The sequence below is a fragment of the Dermacentor variabilis genome, chromosome 2 (assembly GCF_050947875.1).
Source record: "Dermacentor variabilis isolate Ectoservices chromosome 2, ASM5094787v1, whole genome shotgun sequence".
NCBI classification, from domain to species: Eukaryota; Metazoa; Arthropoda; class Arachnida; order Ixodida; family Ixodidae; genus Dermacentor; species Dermacentor variabilis.
The window spans coordinates 4,670,133-4,687,075 of NC_134569.1; the positions used below are offsets into that span (position 1 = coordinate 4,670,133).

Consider the following 16,943-nt stretch of genomic DNA (forward strand, 5'->3'; position numbering starts at 1 on the left):
AGTGGAATCTGATTACATGATCATGTTCGATACGAATTTTTGAGTCGTCCCGGCCCAAGTACATTAGCTTAACAACGTGCTAAATTTCAGATTTTGCGAACCGCTTGTAACGCGCTTGGTGATCCGAAGAGCCGAGTCGTCGTGTGATCTGCGGTACGTGCGAGCGTGAATAATTAACGAACGCGTGCAGCGTGAATAATTAACGAACGCGTGCATATGCTTCCCCAAATTTCATGACGCAATCTTCGCCGCATAACAGCACTGTATTTCGACAAATTTGACTTTAGCAATTATATGTACCCTTGCCGAATTTTCAGGCGTGCTTGTTCTCATTACGTTCCGTTACATTGGGGTTAATAACCTACTGATATTTTTTTATGTCCCTAAAAATACACACACAATCGAGATTATACTGGGTGAAAACATAAAGGGTTATATACTGGCGGCGCTGTGATTTCATCGGAACGACGCTGAGGAAAACGTTGCCGGTTCAAAGTGCTGGTCACGGCACTTGCATTTTAATGAGGGGCAAAACGTTGGTGCAGATTCGGGTTAGCAAATTCGAAACATCGACAACTGTCGTTGCACAGATGTACACTGGCAGTGTGAAACCGCGTCGTAAATGATTCTGGTGGTTTACTTGGTGTTACGTCTGTTACATACAGAGTCGTACTACCAGCGGCATTCTGTACCGCTTCTGTTTGCGTTTCGGTATTTGAAATGGGCACTCACCTGAACATTTATCGAAAAGTATCCTTTTCGGTTGCGATAAACCTCGGCGTGGTCACCACCAGGGCTCTTAATCGGCACATGGGTGCAGTCAATGCACCCGCTGTTACCGGGAAACTTTCCTAACTTATAAAATTCGCTCATCACACCACTCACTTCTGAAGCGGCAGGGAACTTCACAAGCGCAGTGAACAGGCTTCTCGCGATCATGGTAGATACGCGCTCGATGACCCGGGAGACCGTCGGCTGCGAAACATTTACGAGGTCCCCGGTCACAATTTGAAATGTGCCTGCTCCATAGAACCGCAGTGTTATAAGGAGCTGCAGGAGAGGCGGCACAGGGAACCCACGTCCGTCGGTGTGTTCCCGCAGAGGCAGCATTGCGAGCAGCTGCTGCACGGCACTTTTGCTGAAGCGGAATCGGCACAAAAACTCGTCGTCGTTGTAAAGCTCCATCGGATTTAAACGATCCCTGACTACTCGACGCGGCGGCGATGCGTATTCGAAGGCTGCTCCAGTCGATATTTCTTCGTGGCGATCCAGGTAGCCCACAAACCCCTCGAAGTCGTCCATCGCCGCCATTTTGTTTGTATACAAGGGAGCGTTAAGGTAGGTCAGAGGCTACCTTAACCGAGCCTTACTTATCACGACCATAAGTACGAGAAAAGTTCTGCGATAAGTACAAGGTTGGTTCTTGAAACGCGTTAAGGGCTGTTCACTGACTTAAGTCATAAGCATAAGTATAAGTTTGGTTTGTGAATACGGCGGTTAGACGGACACCACGGAGAACGGAACGGCGGTGCTCGTCCGCAGCAACGTGGCGGCAACCCAACATGTCACGGCGCAGGGCGGGTGCGAGCACACGCTGGTCGAAATTCATGCGAGACAAATTGGCAACTTGGCAATTTATTTGTAATGAGCGCGTACTGCCGGCCATCACAACGGCAGTAAAAATTTGACCGCATCGTGAGCCAGGCGAAAGGGTTGGCGGGTACCAGGCCGCTCCTGATCCTCGGCGACTTTAACGCCCCTCACACTACGTGGGGCTATAAGTTCCAGTCCAAGAGAGGAAAAGCATTGGCCAAAGCAATGGAGGATCACGAGATGACCCTCCTGAACGAGCCGGACATAAACACCAGAAGAGGCAACATAGCCGCGCGGGACAACACGCCAGACCTGTCGTGGTTATCGGCCACGCTAGACGTCTCTTGGAGAAGCGAAGAAGTGGACCTGAGGTCTGACCACAGCGTGATCGGCATCACGATCCGAGGCTCCCGATATCAGGCTGTGCTGGGGACGGCACGGATCACGGATTGGGACATGAGAAAGTTTACCCAAGAACAAGAAGAGGCGTCCGAGGACGAATCAGGACAAGCTGAAACACAAAGGACCTACACCAAATGGGCGAGGGACCAGAAGAAGGCCCTCGATAAATTTACCCAAGAAATCGCAATGACGTCGCAGACACCGTACGTGGACACCAGACTGACCCACATGTGGGCGGCCTGACACTCGTTAACACGGCGGTGGGAACGTCAGAGACAACAGAAAGCTAGCCAAGCGCATAGCAGTCGTCAACAAAGACATCGCCGAACCCGCGTCCAATCTGTGCAAGGAAAATTGCCTGAAGACCTGCGATGGCCTGCAGGGCAAGCTCTCGACGTAGAAGACGTGGTGTCTCTTGAGGCATATGATCGACCCGCTGAGTAGCAAAACTCCGACCAATAGCAACCACACCAAAGTATTGAACTCGTACAAGGGAGACGGCCGCGCGTTCCACGCCGACGATATCACGGTGTGGACGGCCCGAGCCGGACCCGATGCCTGGATGGAAGAAGTCTTGCTGTGGGCGGCAACGACCGTGCGCGAGTACGCAAAGTCGTGCGGACTGAGCTGCGCTCCCAAGAAATCAGAGCTGCTCATGATCCAACCGGCAAAATCCAAGAAGGAGCTGCCGCCGAACGTGATTATCACCAGAGCCGGAACGACCATCAAGCTAACACAGCAGATTAGGATTCTCGGCCAACTACTTCAGATCGACAGGAAGGCACAGACCACCATCACAAAGATCAAGACTACAGCCGAACAGATACTTGGTATGATTCGGAGGGTATCTAACAGAAACCGAGGCCTTAAAGAGGACGTTGCCGTGCGCGTGGTACGCGCGTTCGTCGTGTCGTGAGTTACTTACTCCGCCCCGTATCTCCACCTTACTAAGGCGAATAGGGACACCCTAAGCGTGATGCCTGGTAAGGCAACGAAACAAGCATTGGGCATACCCATATACTCGTCCGCGCAAGAACTGCTAGACACGGACGCCCACAATACGATGGAGGAGCTCATCGAAGCCCACCTCTCTAATCAGAGAATCCGGCTCACTCACACAGAACACGGACGAGCCTTCCTACACAAGATAGGATGGCAGATCGAGCCAATACCCATCAAGACGGCCATTCCGGAAGACTGGAAAATGACCATCCAAACCAAACCCCTTCCCCAGGACATGACGCCGGGCAAGGACGACGAGAGGCGCACCGCGCGAGCCAAAGCCCTAGCCTGGAAGCTGGAAGAGAACCCCAGGGTCCTCTACGAGGACGCCTCGCTCCAAAAACACAGTGTCCGCGCAGCGGTGGTGGTTACATCAAAAAACAGGCTGATTGTCAGCGCGTCCCTGACGACAACAGACCCCGAAGTTGCCGAAGAGGTGGCCGTGGCCCTCGCACTCGCACAGCCGAGCGTGGACACCGTAGTCGCCGACTCAAAGAGAGCCTACAGATGCTTCCGCACGGGGGCTAATCTCCTCCAGGGCACGAGCCATTCTAGCCAAGCACAAGCCTCCGGCAAGAGCCATAGAGCTCCGTGTGGGTCCTGGCTCACTAGGAGGTAGCAGGCAACACCATCGCCGACTACCACGCCCGAGAAATGTCAATCCGGGCCGAGCACCAGCCGGTAGAGCTACCGCACCCGGTTACTAGCTGTCGTGACATTACCCGTATGTACCGAGAGGAAAGGTGCAGACTGCCAGAAGCACACCCCAAACTCACCAGGCAACAACAGACGATCCTGCGTCGAGCGCAGGCGGGATCGCTAGCGCATCCCGTACTGATGAACCGCGTGTACCCTGCGGAATACGATATGTTCTGTCCTTTTTGCAGAAGAGAAAAGGGACCCTGCCGCACGTCTTGGCAGAGTGCGCAGAATTCAAGACCCTCCCTCTTCCCCTTTCCACCAACACGCCCAACCCCCAACCCCTTGAGCGAAGGGAGACCTTGTTATCCAGCCCCACCCTGCCGATTCAGCTCGCACTGAGGAACAGGGGCCAGGAGCTGCTGGGAACATATGGATCCCGTAATTAGGGAACCACCCCGTCTGGTGCCTGCGTGCACCAACAATTTATTTCGGGCCCAGTAAATGTTGCTTCATCATCCACTGAAGAACACCGAGAGCGTGGTGGTTTTTGCAACTTTAACCTTGTTGCACAGCTGGATACCATAACTTGTTTCTCCTAGAAGCGTCTTCACCTTTCTTTTCGCTTCATTTAGGTTTTTATTTTTCAACTTGTGGAAGTTCTTTTGATGGCTTCTAATGCTCTTCTATTGTAGCTGCTTGCATCGAATACTACGAATCCCGCTTCTTTGCAGGAAAGGCACAATATGAAGTTTGCTTTTTCTCAATTCCTTTACAGTTTTAACAAAACTGTGCACATGGCATTCGCATTCTTTTGAACGAGCCAGTGTATACACTCCTTCTGCCATAACTCTGCTAGCGTCCGCTTCATTCGCTTTTGCTGCGACTTGTGGCAAGCTTTCCTGCTTCGTCTAGTCTCGAGGGAAGCGCAAATTTTGGACTGAGTTCCAATACTTCCTCAGAAGGTTGTGAGAGCTGCACCTGTCCTACTGTGACCACTGGGTTCTTGCTTATCTTCTCGTACTCTTTTTGACCTTGTATTGTTGGCTGCAAAATTGGTAGGAACCACTTATTCCACATGTGTTCAGTGCTAAAGCTGCCACGGGCCTAGTGAAGACGATAGGATTTTTTCCCAGAGGATCTCACATTGACGAAGTCGGTGAGTAGGGGAATCTGTTTCCACATTTCAGCCCGCAATAGCTTCATAATTCTTCTTGTATCTCCTTGGGAAGGCGACAACATGAGCACTTGCGCAGTGGAGCAGGCTAGGTCACTCCGGTAGCCACACTTTACAGACTCTACATTGATCACTTGCATTATCTGAAAAGCCCTGTGCATGCTTATAAAGTACTTGTTTGCTCGTAATGTTCAGTTTGTGTTTTTCAAATACCATACTTAATAAGGTACTATATGATGACACAAACTTGCTAACTTCAAAAATACTGGGATGTAAACATCAGTTTATATTAATTATGATAATGGCTATTCAATTTTAGAACATTATTAAGTTCAATTTGCTTCTGGCACGATTCTATTCAGTCTCAAAAATCCCTATTTGGTCAGTTTTAATATTGCATCTTTTTTCTGTTCTTTCACATGTGCATCGCAAACAAGACTGTCACATAAACATGCACTCTTAGCATATTACATATAATTAAAAGAAAATTTCCCAGTCGTCTAGTTGGCTCGACATACACTGTCGCGCAAAGTGACGAAGCGACAGGACTTCACACAACACGTTAGTGCAAATTAACAACTGTTTTATTTTTCGGAAAATGAGACCTTCACATAGCCTACTCGCATGTGCAGGGATGCTCTTCCCAGTCTACCTAAGCCATCTATTGTCAGTATTTAAGCTAATCTCTTTGCTGAGTGGTATAGATGGCACATGGGGTCATCTTGATGTAGGCTTCCACGACTTCTCTTTTTCTTTGGTTACTACATTTCAGCAAGATCACCGTCCGGTTGAAGATACGCTTGCCCTTGCATGAAGCGCCGTGTATGGCAAGGTCTCCGGGTGCTTGTATCAGACTGCACTTGTATTGATGTTCGCACAGTCAATCATTTACGCACCTACCTGTTTGGCTTACGTAATCAGCCCCACGTGCCAAAGGTATCTTGTAGACCACGTCTATCGTGCATTAAATCAATCCTTTAACCTGGTGTATACTGCATGCATTCGGGATATTCCTTTCGGTGGTCATTCCGTTTACTTTTGAGCACATTCCCTTTAGCATTTGTCGTGCTGTGAGGACCATTCGTTCGCTCAGTTTAACCGAGCGAACGAGTTCATCAAAAGATGAGAGTGAACGCAGCATGGGGGCAGTGGGAGATGAAAAAAGTGGCAAGTGAGAAGAGGCATGAGGAGAAAAAAAATTGGAGGACGCTTAAGCTTCGCCTTCAAGAGTGGAACGCGACAGCGTTCCCGTAGACCCGCCAAGGGGTGTAAGACATTGGGCTACGGCGCAGCGACTACGCGCCCCGCATCGGACGCGGTGAGCGTCGAGCAACGCAGCGTTCGGCGCGACAACGAAATGTGCGCCTGAGCAAGCGACGCACGCCTGAGCCTGAGGAACAGCTCGTTTCTAAGGCAACACCGCGTTCACTAGAGGCGCTTTTGTACCGCTTTCAAGCATCGACTCGTGGCTCAGTGGTAACGTCTCCGTCTCACACTCCGGAGACCCTGGTTCGATTCCCACCCAGCCCATCTTGGAAGTTGCTTTTTATTTATGAAGTGCCTGCCGTGATTTATCGCTCACGGCCAACGCCGCGGACGCCGACACCGACACCGACGCCGACGACACCGGCTTTTCTGCGACACGAGCTCCTTAACGCTACTGCGTTAAAATAGAGAGGAAGGTGCAGCAGAACCATGGTGTGATGTGTGGTGCGCGACATGGTGCGATGGTCGGGACGGCCAGGAGCAGACGACACTGAGTGCACGCGCGCAGAGGCGAATTCCCTGCTGGAAGAAGGAAAACAACGACGCCGAAGAGCGTCCGGCACGAGAACGCGCGGCGCACGAAAGACAACAAAAAGAAAAGCAACCAATTAGAAAAGAAAACGGGGCGCCAGGCAGCCAATCCGAGAATGCCAAATCGGCCAGACAAGAAGAAAAAGCGTGATGCGCTGGCAGCAGGAGAGGACACGCAGGGAGACGCCGGGGAGACGCCAGGAGAGTCCCAGGAAGCGACGGCAGGAGGAGGTCAACCACCGGAGCGGGCGTTGAAGACGGGCCGTCGGGTTCCGGACCCGAGCCCACCAGGACTTCACCCGACCGGGGCCTCCTGCCAACCTGTTCCTGTGCGTCGCCCGTCTACCCGAGCGTGCTGCCAGCTCCTCAAGGCCGGTGAGCTTCTGCGCCAGTGGGCAGGACGAGAACAGTCGGGCTTCGGGCCCGAGTTCTAAGCCAGCTGCCCGGCCAAAACGCCACCCCCATCTGTCGTGCCGCCTGCTGCCCGAGGCCGGCGTTCGAGCTTCTGCGCCAGTGGGCAGGACGAGAACAGTCGGGCTTCGGGCCCGAGTTCTAAGCCAGCTGCCCGGCCAGAACGCCACCCCCGTCTGTCGTGCCGCCTGCTGCCCGAGGCCGGCGCTCGAGCTTCTGCGCCTGTGGGAGAAACGAGAACAGTGGGGCTTCGAACCCGAGTTCTACGCCAGCTGCCCGGCCAGAACGCCGACGCCGTCTACTCGCGCCAGCCTGCTTTTCCTCGCCTAGCCAGAGCGGGCGCGCTCCGGTCACCCGGTCGGTCAACGTACACCGCGACCTCTGGTGAGACCGGCGCCCCTCCTTTCGCCAGCTTGTCGCCGCGTCGCCGCGTCGAGACTGTTACGCGTCCCCGCCCTCGTGGCAAGCCCGGACTCGCGCACCCGTTAACCTCATGCAAGCCCTATGTGTGTTCTTTGCCGCAATGTCATAGAGAAACACTGAGAGCGGACACTCCGAGAAATCTGGCCTCAGGAACTACGTCACGGCTACGTAACGAACTAATGCTCTCATCAAACGCCAGGGGACGCAGGTGCAAAAAAAGAAAATTTTGTATTGAATTCTGCTCAATCGCTTTACAAAATAATAATTATACACCCAAATTTGGCGTGTTTCTTATACATAAAAACAGAATTTATCGAAGACACCTTCCGTGCTTTTTGTTCTTCATTCGTACTGCCATCAACACCAATCACCATTCGTCCATCGAGCAGAAATCAACGACACCAGCGGCGTGCCAGCGGGAACGTCTAACGTCTCGTGAGCGTCGGCTGCGGTGGTGTTCTTGTGCGTGAGAAAGGTGAGTCATGTTTTTAAGCGAAGCTTGCACTAATTGACTTGTGAGCGCGACGAGGTTCGCTAAAAAAAGCAGTTTGCGGCTCTATATGATGCGCCTAGACGCGAACAATGCGAAAAGCATGCCCCCTCAAGAAACGCGCAGCAAGAGGGCTGTACTAGCTGTACTTTTTGCTATCCCCACCGAGAACGGCATAATCTTTGTTGGTTGCGTTCCGTGAAAATAATCAAACGACGCGAAGCTGCCATTAACTTGCACCGGTTCACGGCTGTGCACTGCGCTCGCAGCTTGTCAGACGCCATCGAGACGCTGCGTCTCGGTTTGCGAGGGTAAACCGCTCTTAGAGCTGTTTGCGATAACCATATGCGATAACCGCGGTATCGGCGTTTCATTTCGACGAATAGTTCGTGTTGAAAAACGCTCAAGGTCAATATCGGGAATTGTGCATTTCAGGAAAATTCCGCTTCCGAGAAAATTGAATTCCTAACCTGCGCTTATATGACCGCGTGACGGTTGACGGTGCATTCGTTGGCTCGTTCTAGAGGCTGACGAACGCTGGAAAGAACATAATAGACGCCACGCCGATTCAGACTGAAAAACGGCGTTCCGGGGACGGGCGCTACCTAAATAAAGAAAAGCAGGACGTTAGGCACGCTGTAGCCAAGCTTTGATTGCTCGTTTCCCGTATAGAGTAAGGGCTCCTGAATATTTTAGTAATATTGCTTGAAAACTCACGCATGTGACATAAACAGCGAGCGTAGCTTATTGCGTTTTGTACTGCAGTGAGCTGTGTATCTACGGCGCACGGACGGACGGTGGTGTATACGTCCGTGCGGATTGTTTATACAGAAAAGTAACGATGGGGAAAATTTCCCAATGACTACTGCATGTACTTATTGCGGCGGCCGTGTTGGGAAGTACTGCGCATTCATGTAACTTTCAGTTCCTTATCATTTTTTCGTGGCGGAATACATTGCACAACGTATTGTCGCGTAGGCGTGGCGTGGCGTACATTTGAACAAAGGCCTCGTATTTGGACGTTTTGGAATGATCTTTACCACGCTTATGTGAACTGCTATTTTGCCTCCCAATGTACTCCCTATACTGAGTACGTACAGGGGTGTTCAAAAGTTCCCAGGCCGCGATGCCATGAGATTACATATGATGTACAGGGGTGTTCAAAAGTTCACAAGTCGCGATGCCATGGGATTACATAGGATGACGGCCTGGGAACTTTTGGACACCTCTGTATGTGGTCTTAACATGTATTCTTGTATGTCTGACTTTTATGGGTCAGAGGTCAGAACATGTCGGTGGTTTCATATTGTGCATCGGTTCGCTATTCATTCAAACATATTACTTCTACATATGTTTTTGGTAATTAACGAAGCGTGCACTTATTGACATTTTCAGAGCGTGCTGATGCCATGCCGTCCGGCGGTCTAAGTTACGGCAGCTACTGCTGTGTGTCGTGGTGCTTCAACAACGGCAAAACCCATAAGAAGCCACGAACGAGATTCTTCCGCATACCACGGGACGGCAGGTGCGTTAAAGCTCCTGTATGGTTTGCGTGTCTTCACGCTGACTGTTTGTGCTTACTCAGTAAGGGGCACAATAAAAAAATCACTATTCAAGTAGTTCCGCTTTCCGCTGATAGTTCATTGCCAATGCAGGATGACAGCATGGATGCAGTTCGCTGGAAGAGACGATCTTCTGAGTAAGCCGGGCAGCGTATTGTACGCAACCTACAGAGTTTGCAGCGACCATTTCACTGCTGAAAGTTTCATGGACCCTGGGCATACAAGGCTTACAAAAATGGCTGTGCCGAGTGTGCACCCAGTGCAAGTTGCACCTTGTAAGTAGTTGACAAAAACTCGATTCTATGCAGTAGCAGCAGTGGCGACAAATAATTTCGAAGGTGTTTGTAGCCGATCGACGAACCTCGCTGTAGGAGCAGTATCTCTTCGAAACTCCTAAATTCTCTGAATTGTGGGCTATTACCTTCCTTGCAGCTAGACATTTGCCATTTTTAACGCTATTGGCCTGTCTAAATTGTTTTGAAAGACTTCTAAAGTCTATTGCACGTTTACTTGAAGTCTGCGTGTACTTGTATATATACCTCACACCAATGTAACGTTGCGCTATTGATAATTCCACAGATCATAATTGCTTGCTTCTCTACTCTTTTTTTTTCACCTGCCAAGCAATACGCTTGGAAGTGCTGTTTAATTTTTCCTATGCTACAAGCTTTGCAACTTGTACCAACTACACATATATGCAGGTTCTTTGAGCGTCGCTTCTACTAGTGACTGCCACATGACTGCAGAAGCTGCACTACAAGGTTTCTTTTTTAAACATGTTACTGACAAATCGTGGGTGTTTAGTTTCTTCAGGATCTGCGGAAGAGGCTTCGAACAGCGACCCCCACACATTGAGGTGCCCTGATGAGCAGGGTGAGTTCAGCGCTGAGGTTGCTTTTTTTGCGCGAAATTGACTGCTTACCAAACGTCTGCAGTTGGCAACTCCCTTGTAGCTGGCAAAGGGGCATCTGCTGATCTCGACCTGCTGGAGGAAACCTTGACCAATCGTTCAGTTGTGACAGAAGGAACTTCTGTGATCGGTGAGTTTGATGTTGATTTCTGCGACAGATTGTATTGATACAGAGATTTCCGCAGGCACCTTGCAACTTTCTTCCGACAGCAGTGTCCGAGGCGCTGAACAAGCTTCACAGGAAACCTCAGAAGATGTGTCTGCCAACAGCTCCATGAATGAGTGCCCTACTGCAAATGGTAACTATGCCTTTATTGTAGCTGTTTTTCATGTGATAATTTATGTTTAGAACATTCTAAGCAAACTATCCTCAAAAGGATACTGTGTGTGCAACAACAAATTGTTAGAGTGAGCTCTCAATGATGCTTTTAATTTTTTTGGTGTCATTCTGTAACAACAGGAACGATGGAACATTTTTTTTCCAATTGTTGTTGCGTGACTCCACAAGAAAGATAATATGTGTGCCACAATTTAGTGGTTACTTACGGAATAAGAGCTTCGAAATTCAAAGAAAAAATTCATCGTTTAATCGACCACCGAATTGCCACAGCCAGCTGAGGGAAGCTTACGCACACCTGCATTCGCATCGTTATGAAATTATCGCACATGGCTCTCCGATTGTACATCTGACACAGTCTGTAAGCACACAGCACGGTTCTGTCTACTGATCCTTACAAATGCCGCGCTCGTCCGTGTCTCTTCTTGAGTCGTCTGTTTGGCGCTTTAGTACATCAGTAACATGCACCAACTAGCCCAACAAAAACTTCTGCTGGAAGCAGAATGGAAGTGCATTAGGAACCTGCAACATAAATGGGCTCCTTTGGAAGCAGTGCAGACTATTAAGGAGCTATTAAATCATTCTTTGTATTGCCTGCATAGATTGAAATTAGGATGTGTATAATTTAGGCTTCTATTTTCCCATGGCTACATGATAAATCTCGGTTCATGAAGTTTTGTGGAATGGTGTGTTGGGGGGGGGGGGGAGTTGGGCATCTTGGTATCTTGGGTTTGAAAAATCGAGGAAAATGCTTGTGCGGAATTATTTGCTGTTCGCTTTTACATTGATTTCTTTTGTTCATTGCAGAGCTTTCCTGCGTGCCAACGACAAGTTGTGCATCAAAAATGTACAAGCAAACCATCAAACGTCTCCAAGCCAAAGTAGCAGCACAGCGGAAAACTATCAAAAGACTGCTGAGACAGCCTCACAAATCACCGTCATCGACTACAAAGGCTCTTGGCATTATCCAACCATACGTCACCGAGGAGGTTTTTAAACTTCTTTCGACATATGTTCTCTTCAGGCCAAAAGGCAAGGGCAAGCGGTTTCCCGTTTGGTTGAAGAAATTCGCTCTTCACCTAAACTTCCATGGCCCGCGAGCATACCGATTTCTGGCTCCATATTTCTCTTTGCCCTCCCGGCGTTCATTAAGAAGGTGGCTAGCCAATGTAAAGATGACTCCAGGCACAATTCCTGGAATCATTTCTTCCATTGCAACAAATAGTCAAGCTTGGAATGAACGTGACCGAGTGTGTGCTTTAGTTTTTGACGAGATAGCACTGAAAAAAAATTTGCATTATGATGTTGCACGGGACGTTGTCCATGGTTTCACAGATGATGGCGCTCACCGCACTTCAACCATTGCTATCCGAGCAATGGTTGTTCTCCTTGCTGGTGTTTCGAAGAACTGGGTTCAACCGGTTGCTTTTACTATAGGGCACACATCAACACCATCATCTGTTATGCATAACCTGCTGTTGTCGCATATTGTGGAGCTTAGAAGCATTTATATTACAGTGAAAGCAGTAATATGTGACCAGGGTAGTTCTAATGTCAGTCTCGCTAACCAACTAAGAGTGACTGCCGCAAAGCCTTTTTTTTTTGAAGTTGATGGTGAGCGGGTATATTTCATCTTTGATGTACCACATTTAATTAAAACAACACGCAATAATGTCCAAGCGCACAAGTTGTACATAGGGGATGAAATTGTTGACTGGTCACACATTGTAAGCCTTTACCAATCTTCGCATGAGTTGCGGTTGCGACTGGCTCCAAAGTTGACTGAACGGCAGGTTCATCAGAAACCTTTTGCCAATATGAAGGTCAGCAGAGCAACGCAGGTCCTCAGTGCATCGGTATCCATTGCTATCACGGCATTGGTGTATGCAAACGTGCTGCCTGCCTCAGCCATCGCTACAGCACCATTTTGTAATCGTATGGACAGGATTTTCGATTCCCTGAACAGCTCGAGTAAAAAAAAACTTCGCAAAAGCTCCGGCATGCAATCATGAAAGAGAATCCAGAACTGATTGACTTCCTTCAAGGCCAGCTTCCCTGGATTGCATCATGGAAGTTTGATGGCAGACGTCAACCACAAACCATTTATGGTTGGCAGATTACAATTCAGGCCATTTGTCAACTGTGGGACGATCTCTCCAAAAATTACAATTTTCAATACCTTCTAACACGCCGACTTCAACAGGATCCCCTGGAGAACATATTCGGTCACATTAGGCAAAAACAAGGTTGCAACACCAACCCGAATGTAGCACAATTTATCTGTGGCCTGAAGCACATCTGCATAAGAAAGCTGTTCAAACTGTCAGAATACGGAAACGCCGAGGATGATGAATGTGACCTCCTTCAGGAGCTCTCGCCATTCTCCCTCACCAGTGAGTCTCTTGTGAATAATGAGGAGTGTGCAAAGCCACATCCTGACGACTTTCCCGCTCTGGACGATCTTTCCGAACTTGCGACTAACATTCACTCCCATGTTATTGACGACTCCGCTGCATATTATGTAGCTGGCTTTCTAATGAAATACTTTCTTCGGAACGCAGGTGAAACTTGCAGTTGCCCACAGTTATTGAAAGACGACAGCGGGACAATCAAGGGTCCCCACCAGTATTTCACAATGCTCAAAGCATACCATGTCCCTAGCAAACTTTTTGGGAATCTGGCTGTGCCATCGGAAGCAGCTTTCGCATACGTACAACAACTTGAATCTCACTTTCTTGCCATAATTGAGGCCACCGCACATCACTCGAAAGTGTGCCACGTTCTGTATCGCCATCTGTCGAGCGTTGGCAATTTTCATTTCTGCTCTGCTGGGTGTCGCAAGGAGTTTCTCAAAATGTTTTGCCGGGTTCGTTTATGCTGGCATGTGCGTTTCGTGAACCGAAACTTGGATAAGGTTAGGTTCCAGTCTTCAATCTCTGGCATACAACTAGACAAGTTCAAAGGTTAGCAGTTAGCGGCAGCTTTACGCAAAGGTATTGGAGTTAAACCCAGTCACGCAATCACTTTGGCGCTCCTTCGTTTTATCCATTGTTTCTTCACCCACTATGAGGAGTAGGGACACTACCTGTATTTGCTCGAAGGGATTTGCATAACCTTGAAAAAAAATTTCGTATATTGTCTGTATATTTGTAGCATCTGCTGGCAAACTCTACATGCTATTGTGGGTCGGTTAGTCACTGTGTGCGCTTTATCTCTCTAGCTCAAGGTAGTACATATAGTGGTAAGGAGCATATAGTGGTACATATAGTGGTAAAGAGGTTTACTTCGGCTATTAGCCGCGTAATAGCGCACTTGTAGCACCAGTTAAGGTGCAGAATTTTGGAGAAGTGAAGACTGCAGTGTATTTCACCTTCACCTTGAACGCTACCAATACGTAACAGCAACACTGAGTATCAAATCACTTAGGCTCTAAGTTTTTCATGAAGGCGACACATAAGAGGAAAAATGCCTGCCAGTGTTGTAGCAGAACGTTTGTTTTTCATGTAATGGGCAAGCGCCACAGCATCACCTTTTCGAGAGCATCCAGCCAATGTTCAAGCAGCAATTTTTTTTTTACATTTTGGGCTAGCTGCTTTTAAGGGCAGCCTATGCACTCTATCTTTGCTTTTCTGATATCTTGCGTCGTGTGGTTTTTGTACCATCTTTCTTTCTCTGTGCATTATTTCGGTTAACCACAGTCGTGACTAGCGACTTAAGTGCTGTGTGTATGTTGCGCCTTCCTTCATCAGTTTTGGACGCCGCGTTTGTTCCATGGATTCTTGCCTACTGGGCTCTGATCAGCGCTCCATACTTCACCAGCTTGCCGGCTTCTACCAACACTTGTGTTTTCTGTGTATTTGTTGCAATATTTGTTAACTTTGTAAGCAAAGATGCAGGTATATTTCTACACCTTGCATTTCTGTACGATGCTCTTCTCATTTTGTGCTTTTTCTCTGCTCAGCCTCTATGTTGCCTTGGAATAAAAACATTGCGGGAACTCTGTCTCTTTGATACATATGAGCGCTTGTACCAAAACACAGAAGACAAGCGCGATGGATAAAGCCGTGGTGAATTATGATTACCTCTATCTCCATCTGTTACAACTTAATGGAAATAAAAATTGCGTCACTACCTCAATTAACACCAAATATTGGACTAGACAAAAGAGTGAATCGCTAAATCAAAGCGACAAATAAATGCGTTGCCATTTGGGTGACGAAAAGTGGTCTGAAATGACAAGCTTCTGCGACAGCCCAACGTCGGTTACGAGGGGTAATCCAAATTTCGTGCCAGCGAAACCAAAACAGGAAGTGCAGGCCAGTTGCTCTCATCAACCGCCAGGCGCGCTAGGGTCGATTGGGCCGCTGGGGGTGTATGGGAGTGGCCACTCTTAACTTTTCTTTTTCTTTCTCTGTGGCAATGTCTTCTTGAGTGTTTGTTTTAGGCATGCTTTCCATTTCCTTCTATTTGCTTTATGCCTCTTTTTAGTTTGATTAAAAGTCTTTGTGTGTGTGTTCAAACCAACGGCTTTGTCCTCAATTGGGTTCTCGGAGGCTCCGCCTAAGAGAACCAACCAAACCATTGAGTACACGAACCTTTGCCCCATATTAGGGTCATCACAAATTGGCGTCCGCGACAGGACAAAGCCGTTCGTTTGGATTTTTTTTTCTAAAGGCTAGGAACTATGGCTGCTAGCACACGAGATCTGTTAGCCCTAGCCGAACGCATGGGCCTAGAAGGTGCGGAGTTGAGGGAATGGTTAGATCAGCAGGAAGCGCGGGCGCGAGAAGAGCGCGCAGCCGAACGCAAGGCTAGGAGGGAGGAACTGGCATTAGAGGAGAAAAATTTACAATTACGACTTAAAGTCGCGGAAGCTGAGGGCAATCGTGGCGAGATGAGCCAACGGCAGCTAGAATTGGAGGAGCGAACGCTTCAGTTGCGCCTCCAAATGGCGGCAACGGACGCTGCAAGGACAGCTGACCGAGGGCCAGGAGGAAGTGCCCCATTCAGCGTGAATCCTCACAGTTTGATGCCGGGATTCAACGAAAGCTGGGACGACTTGGATGCCTATTTAAAAAGGTTCGAAAGCGTCGCCACCGGACAAGAATGGCCTAGAGACAAATGGGCCACGGCTCTAAGTCTATGCTTGAGCGGAGAAGCTCTGAAAGTCTTTGGACGTCTGTCCCCGGAAGACTCCCTCGACTACGATAAAGCCAAGTTGGCGTTGCTCCAGCGTTTTCGGTTTACGGCGGAAGGCTATCGGGAGAAATTCCGACAGAGCAAACCCCAAGATGGCGAAACTGGAAAGCAGTACGCAACTAGGCTACTGAGTTGGGGCTACTGAGTTGCGATCGGTGGGTGGAAATGTCCAAAACCGAAAAGGAGTATTTGGCACTTCGCAACCTGGTGGTGACGGAACAGTTTCTGAACAACTGTCATCATCGGTTAGGACTCTTCCTGCGCGAGAAGAGCTACCGCCAGCTAGATGACATGGCTGAAGCTGCCGATAATTTCTTAGAGGCTCAGAGACAGCCCAATTTGTTAGTATTCCGGCAGAAGTCGGAAGGCATTAACCATACAGAGAAACCTGGAAGCTCATCAGAGAAAGTTCCAATGCGATGCTTCGTATGTGGAAAGCTGGGTCATGAGGCATCGGACTGCCGATCTAAGCTGAGGCAACCGTACTGCGGATATTGCCGTAAGCCCGGGCATGATGTCAAAGCCTGCACCAAGAAAAATGATCCACCAAAGAAGACGTCTTGCCTGTTGTCACCAGAAGAGCACCTGGAAGATTCAAACGCAGTAGTCGTTGAACAAGACATAGCTAACATGGTGAAGACCCCCACAAGGACTGTAGCACGCAAGATGCCAGTGCTAAAGGGCGTCATCTTCGGACAGACCGCGTCAGTCTTGCGAGATACGGGAAGCAATACGCTGGTCGTGCGTCGTTCCCTCGTACCAGACAAGGCTCTGACAGGTACCACCGCTATGCTTGTCCTGGCGGATGGCAGCCGCATTGAAGTTCCCGAGGCTAAGGTAGAAATTCATTCACCTTATTTTTCTGGTACGTCGATTGTCAAGTGTATGACAGCTCCTTTATATGATGTTATTATCGGAAATGTACCAGGCTCACGAGAACCTCATGATCCAGATAAAACCTGGACAAAAAGACTGAAGAAGCCCATCGAAGATGGTATAGC

The 16,943-nt window shown here is 48.9% G+C and overlaps 2 protein-coding genes across 2 annotated transcripts; both read left to right on the forward strand.

The window, feature by feature from the left end:
* The first annotated feature begins 7,671 nt into the window (after positions 1–7,671).
* Positions 7,672–10,681, forward strand: LOC142571298 (uncharacterized). Its single transcript, XM_075679545.1, has 6 exons — positions 7,672–7,919; positions 9,330–9,459; positions 9,590–9,771; positions 10,198–10,257; positions 10,301–10,369; positions 10,432–10,681. Exons 2-6 carry the CDS (start codon positions 9,344–9,346, stop codon positions 10,572–10,574), a joined length of 570 nt encoding a protein of 189 aa, XP_075535660.1. The 5' UTR covers positions 7,672–7,919; positions 9,330–9,343; the 3' UTR covers positions 10,575–10,681.
* A 2,070-nt stretch (positions 10,682–12,751) lies between these two features.
* LOC142571297 (uncharacterized) lies at positions 12,752–14,740 on the forward strand. Its single transcript, XM_075679544.1, has one exon. The coding sequence runs from the start codon at positions 12,752–12,754 to the stop codon at positions 13,709–13,711; it is 960 nt and encodes a 319-aa protein (XP_075535659.1). The 3' UTR covers positions 13,712–14,740.
* Positions 14,741–16,943: the final 2,203 nt, after the last annotated feature.

What these genes read in the sequence shown, in the direction of transcription:
- LOC142571297 (XM_075679544.1), top strand. Translation starts at nt 12,752, where the DNA reads ATGAAAGAGAATCCAGAACTGATTGACTTCCTTCAAGGCCAGCTTCCC.
- LOC142571298 (XM_075679545.1), top strand. Translation starts at nt 9,344, where the DNA reads ATGCCGTCCGGCGGTCTAAGTTACGGCAGCTACTGCTGTGTGTCGTGG. An exon ending in CGCATACCACGGGACGGCAG is followed by an intron (nt 9,460 to 9,589) that starts GTGCGTTAAAGC and finishes TTGCCAATGCAG; the next exon opens with GATGACAGCATGGATGCAGT. An exon ending in GAGGTGCCCTGATGAGCAGG is followed by an intron (nt 10,370 to 10,431) that starts GTGAGTTCAGCG and finishes AAACGTCTGCAG; the next exon opens with TTGGCAACTCCCTTGTAGCT.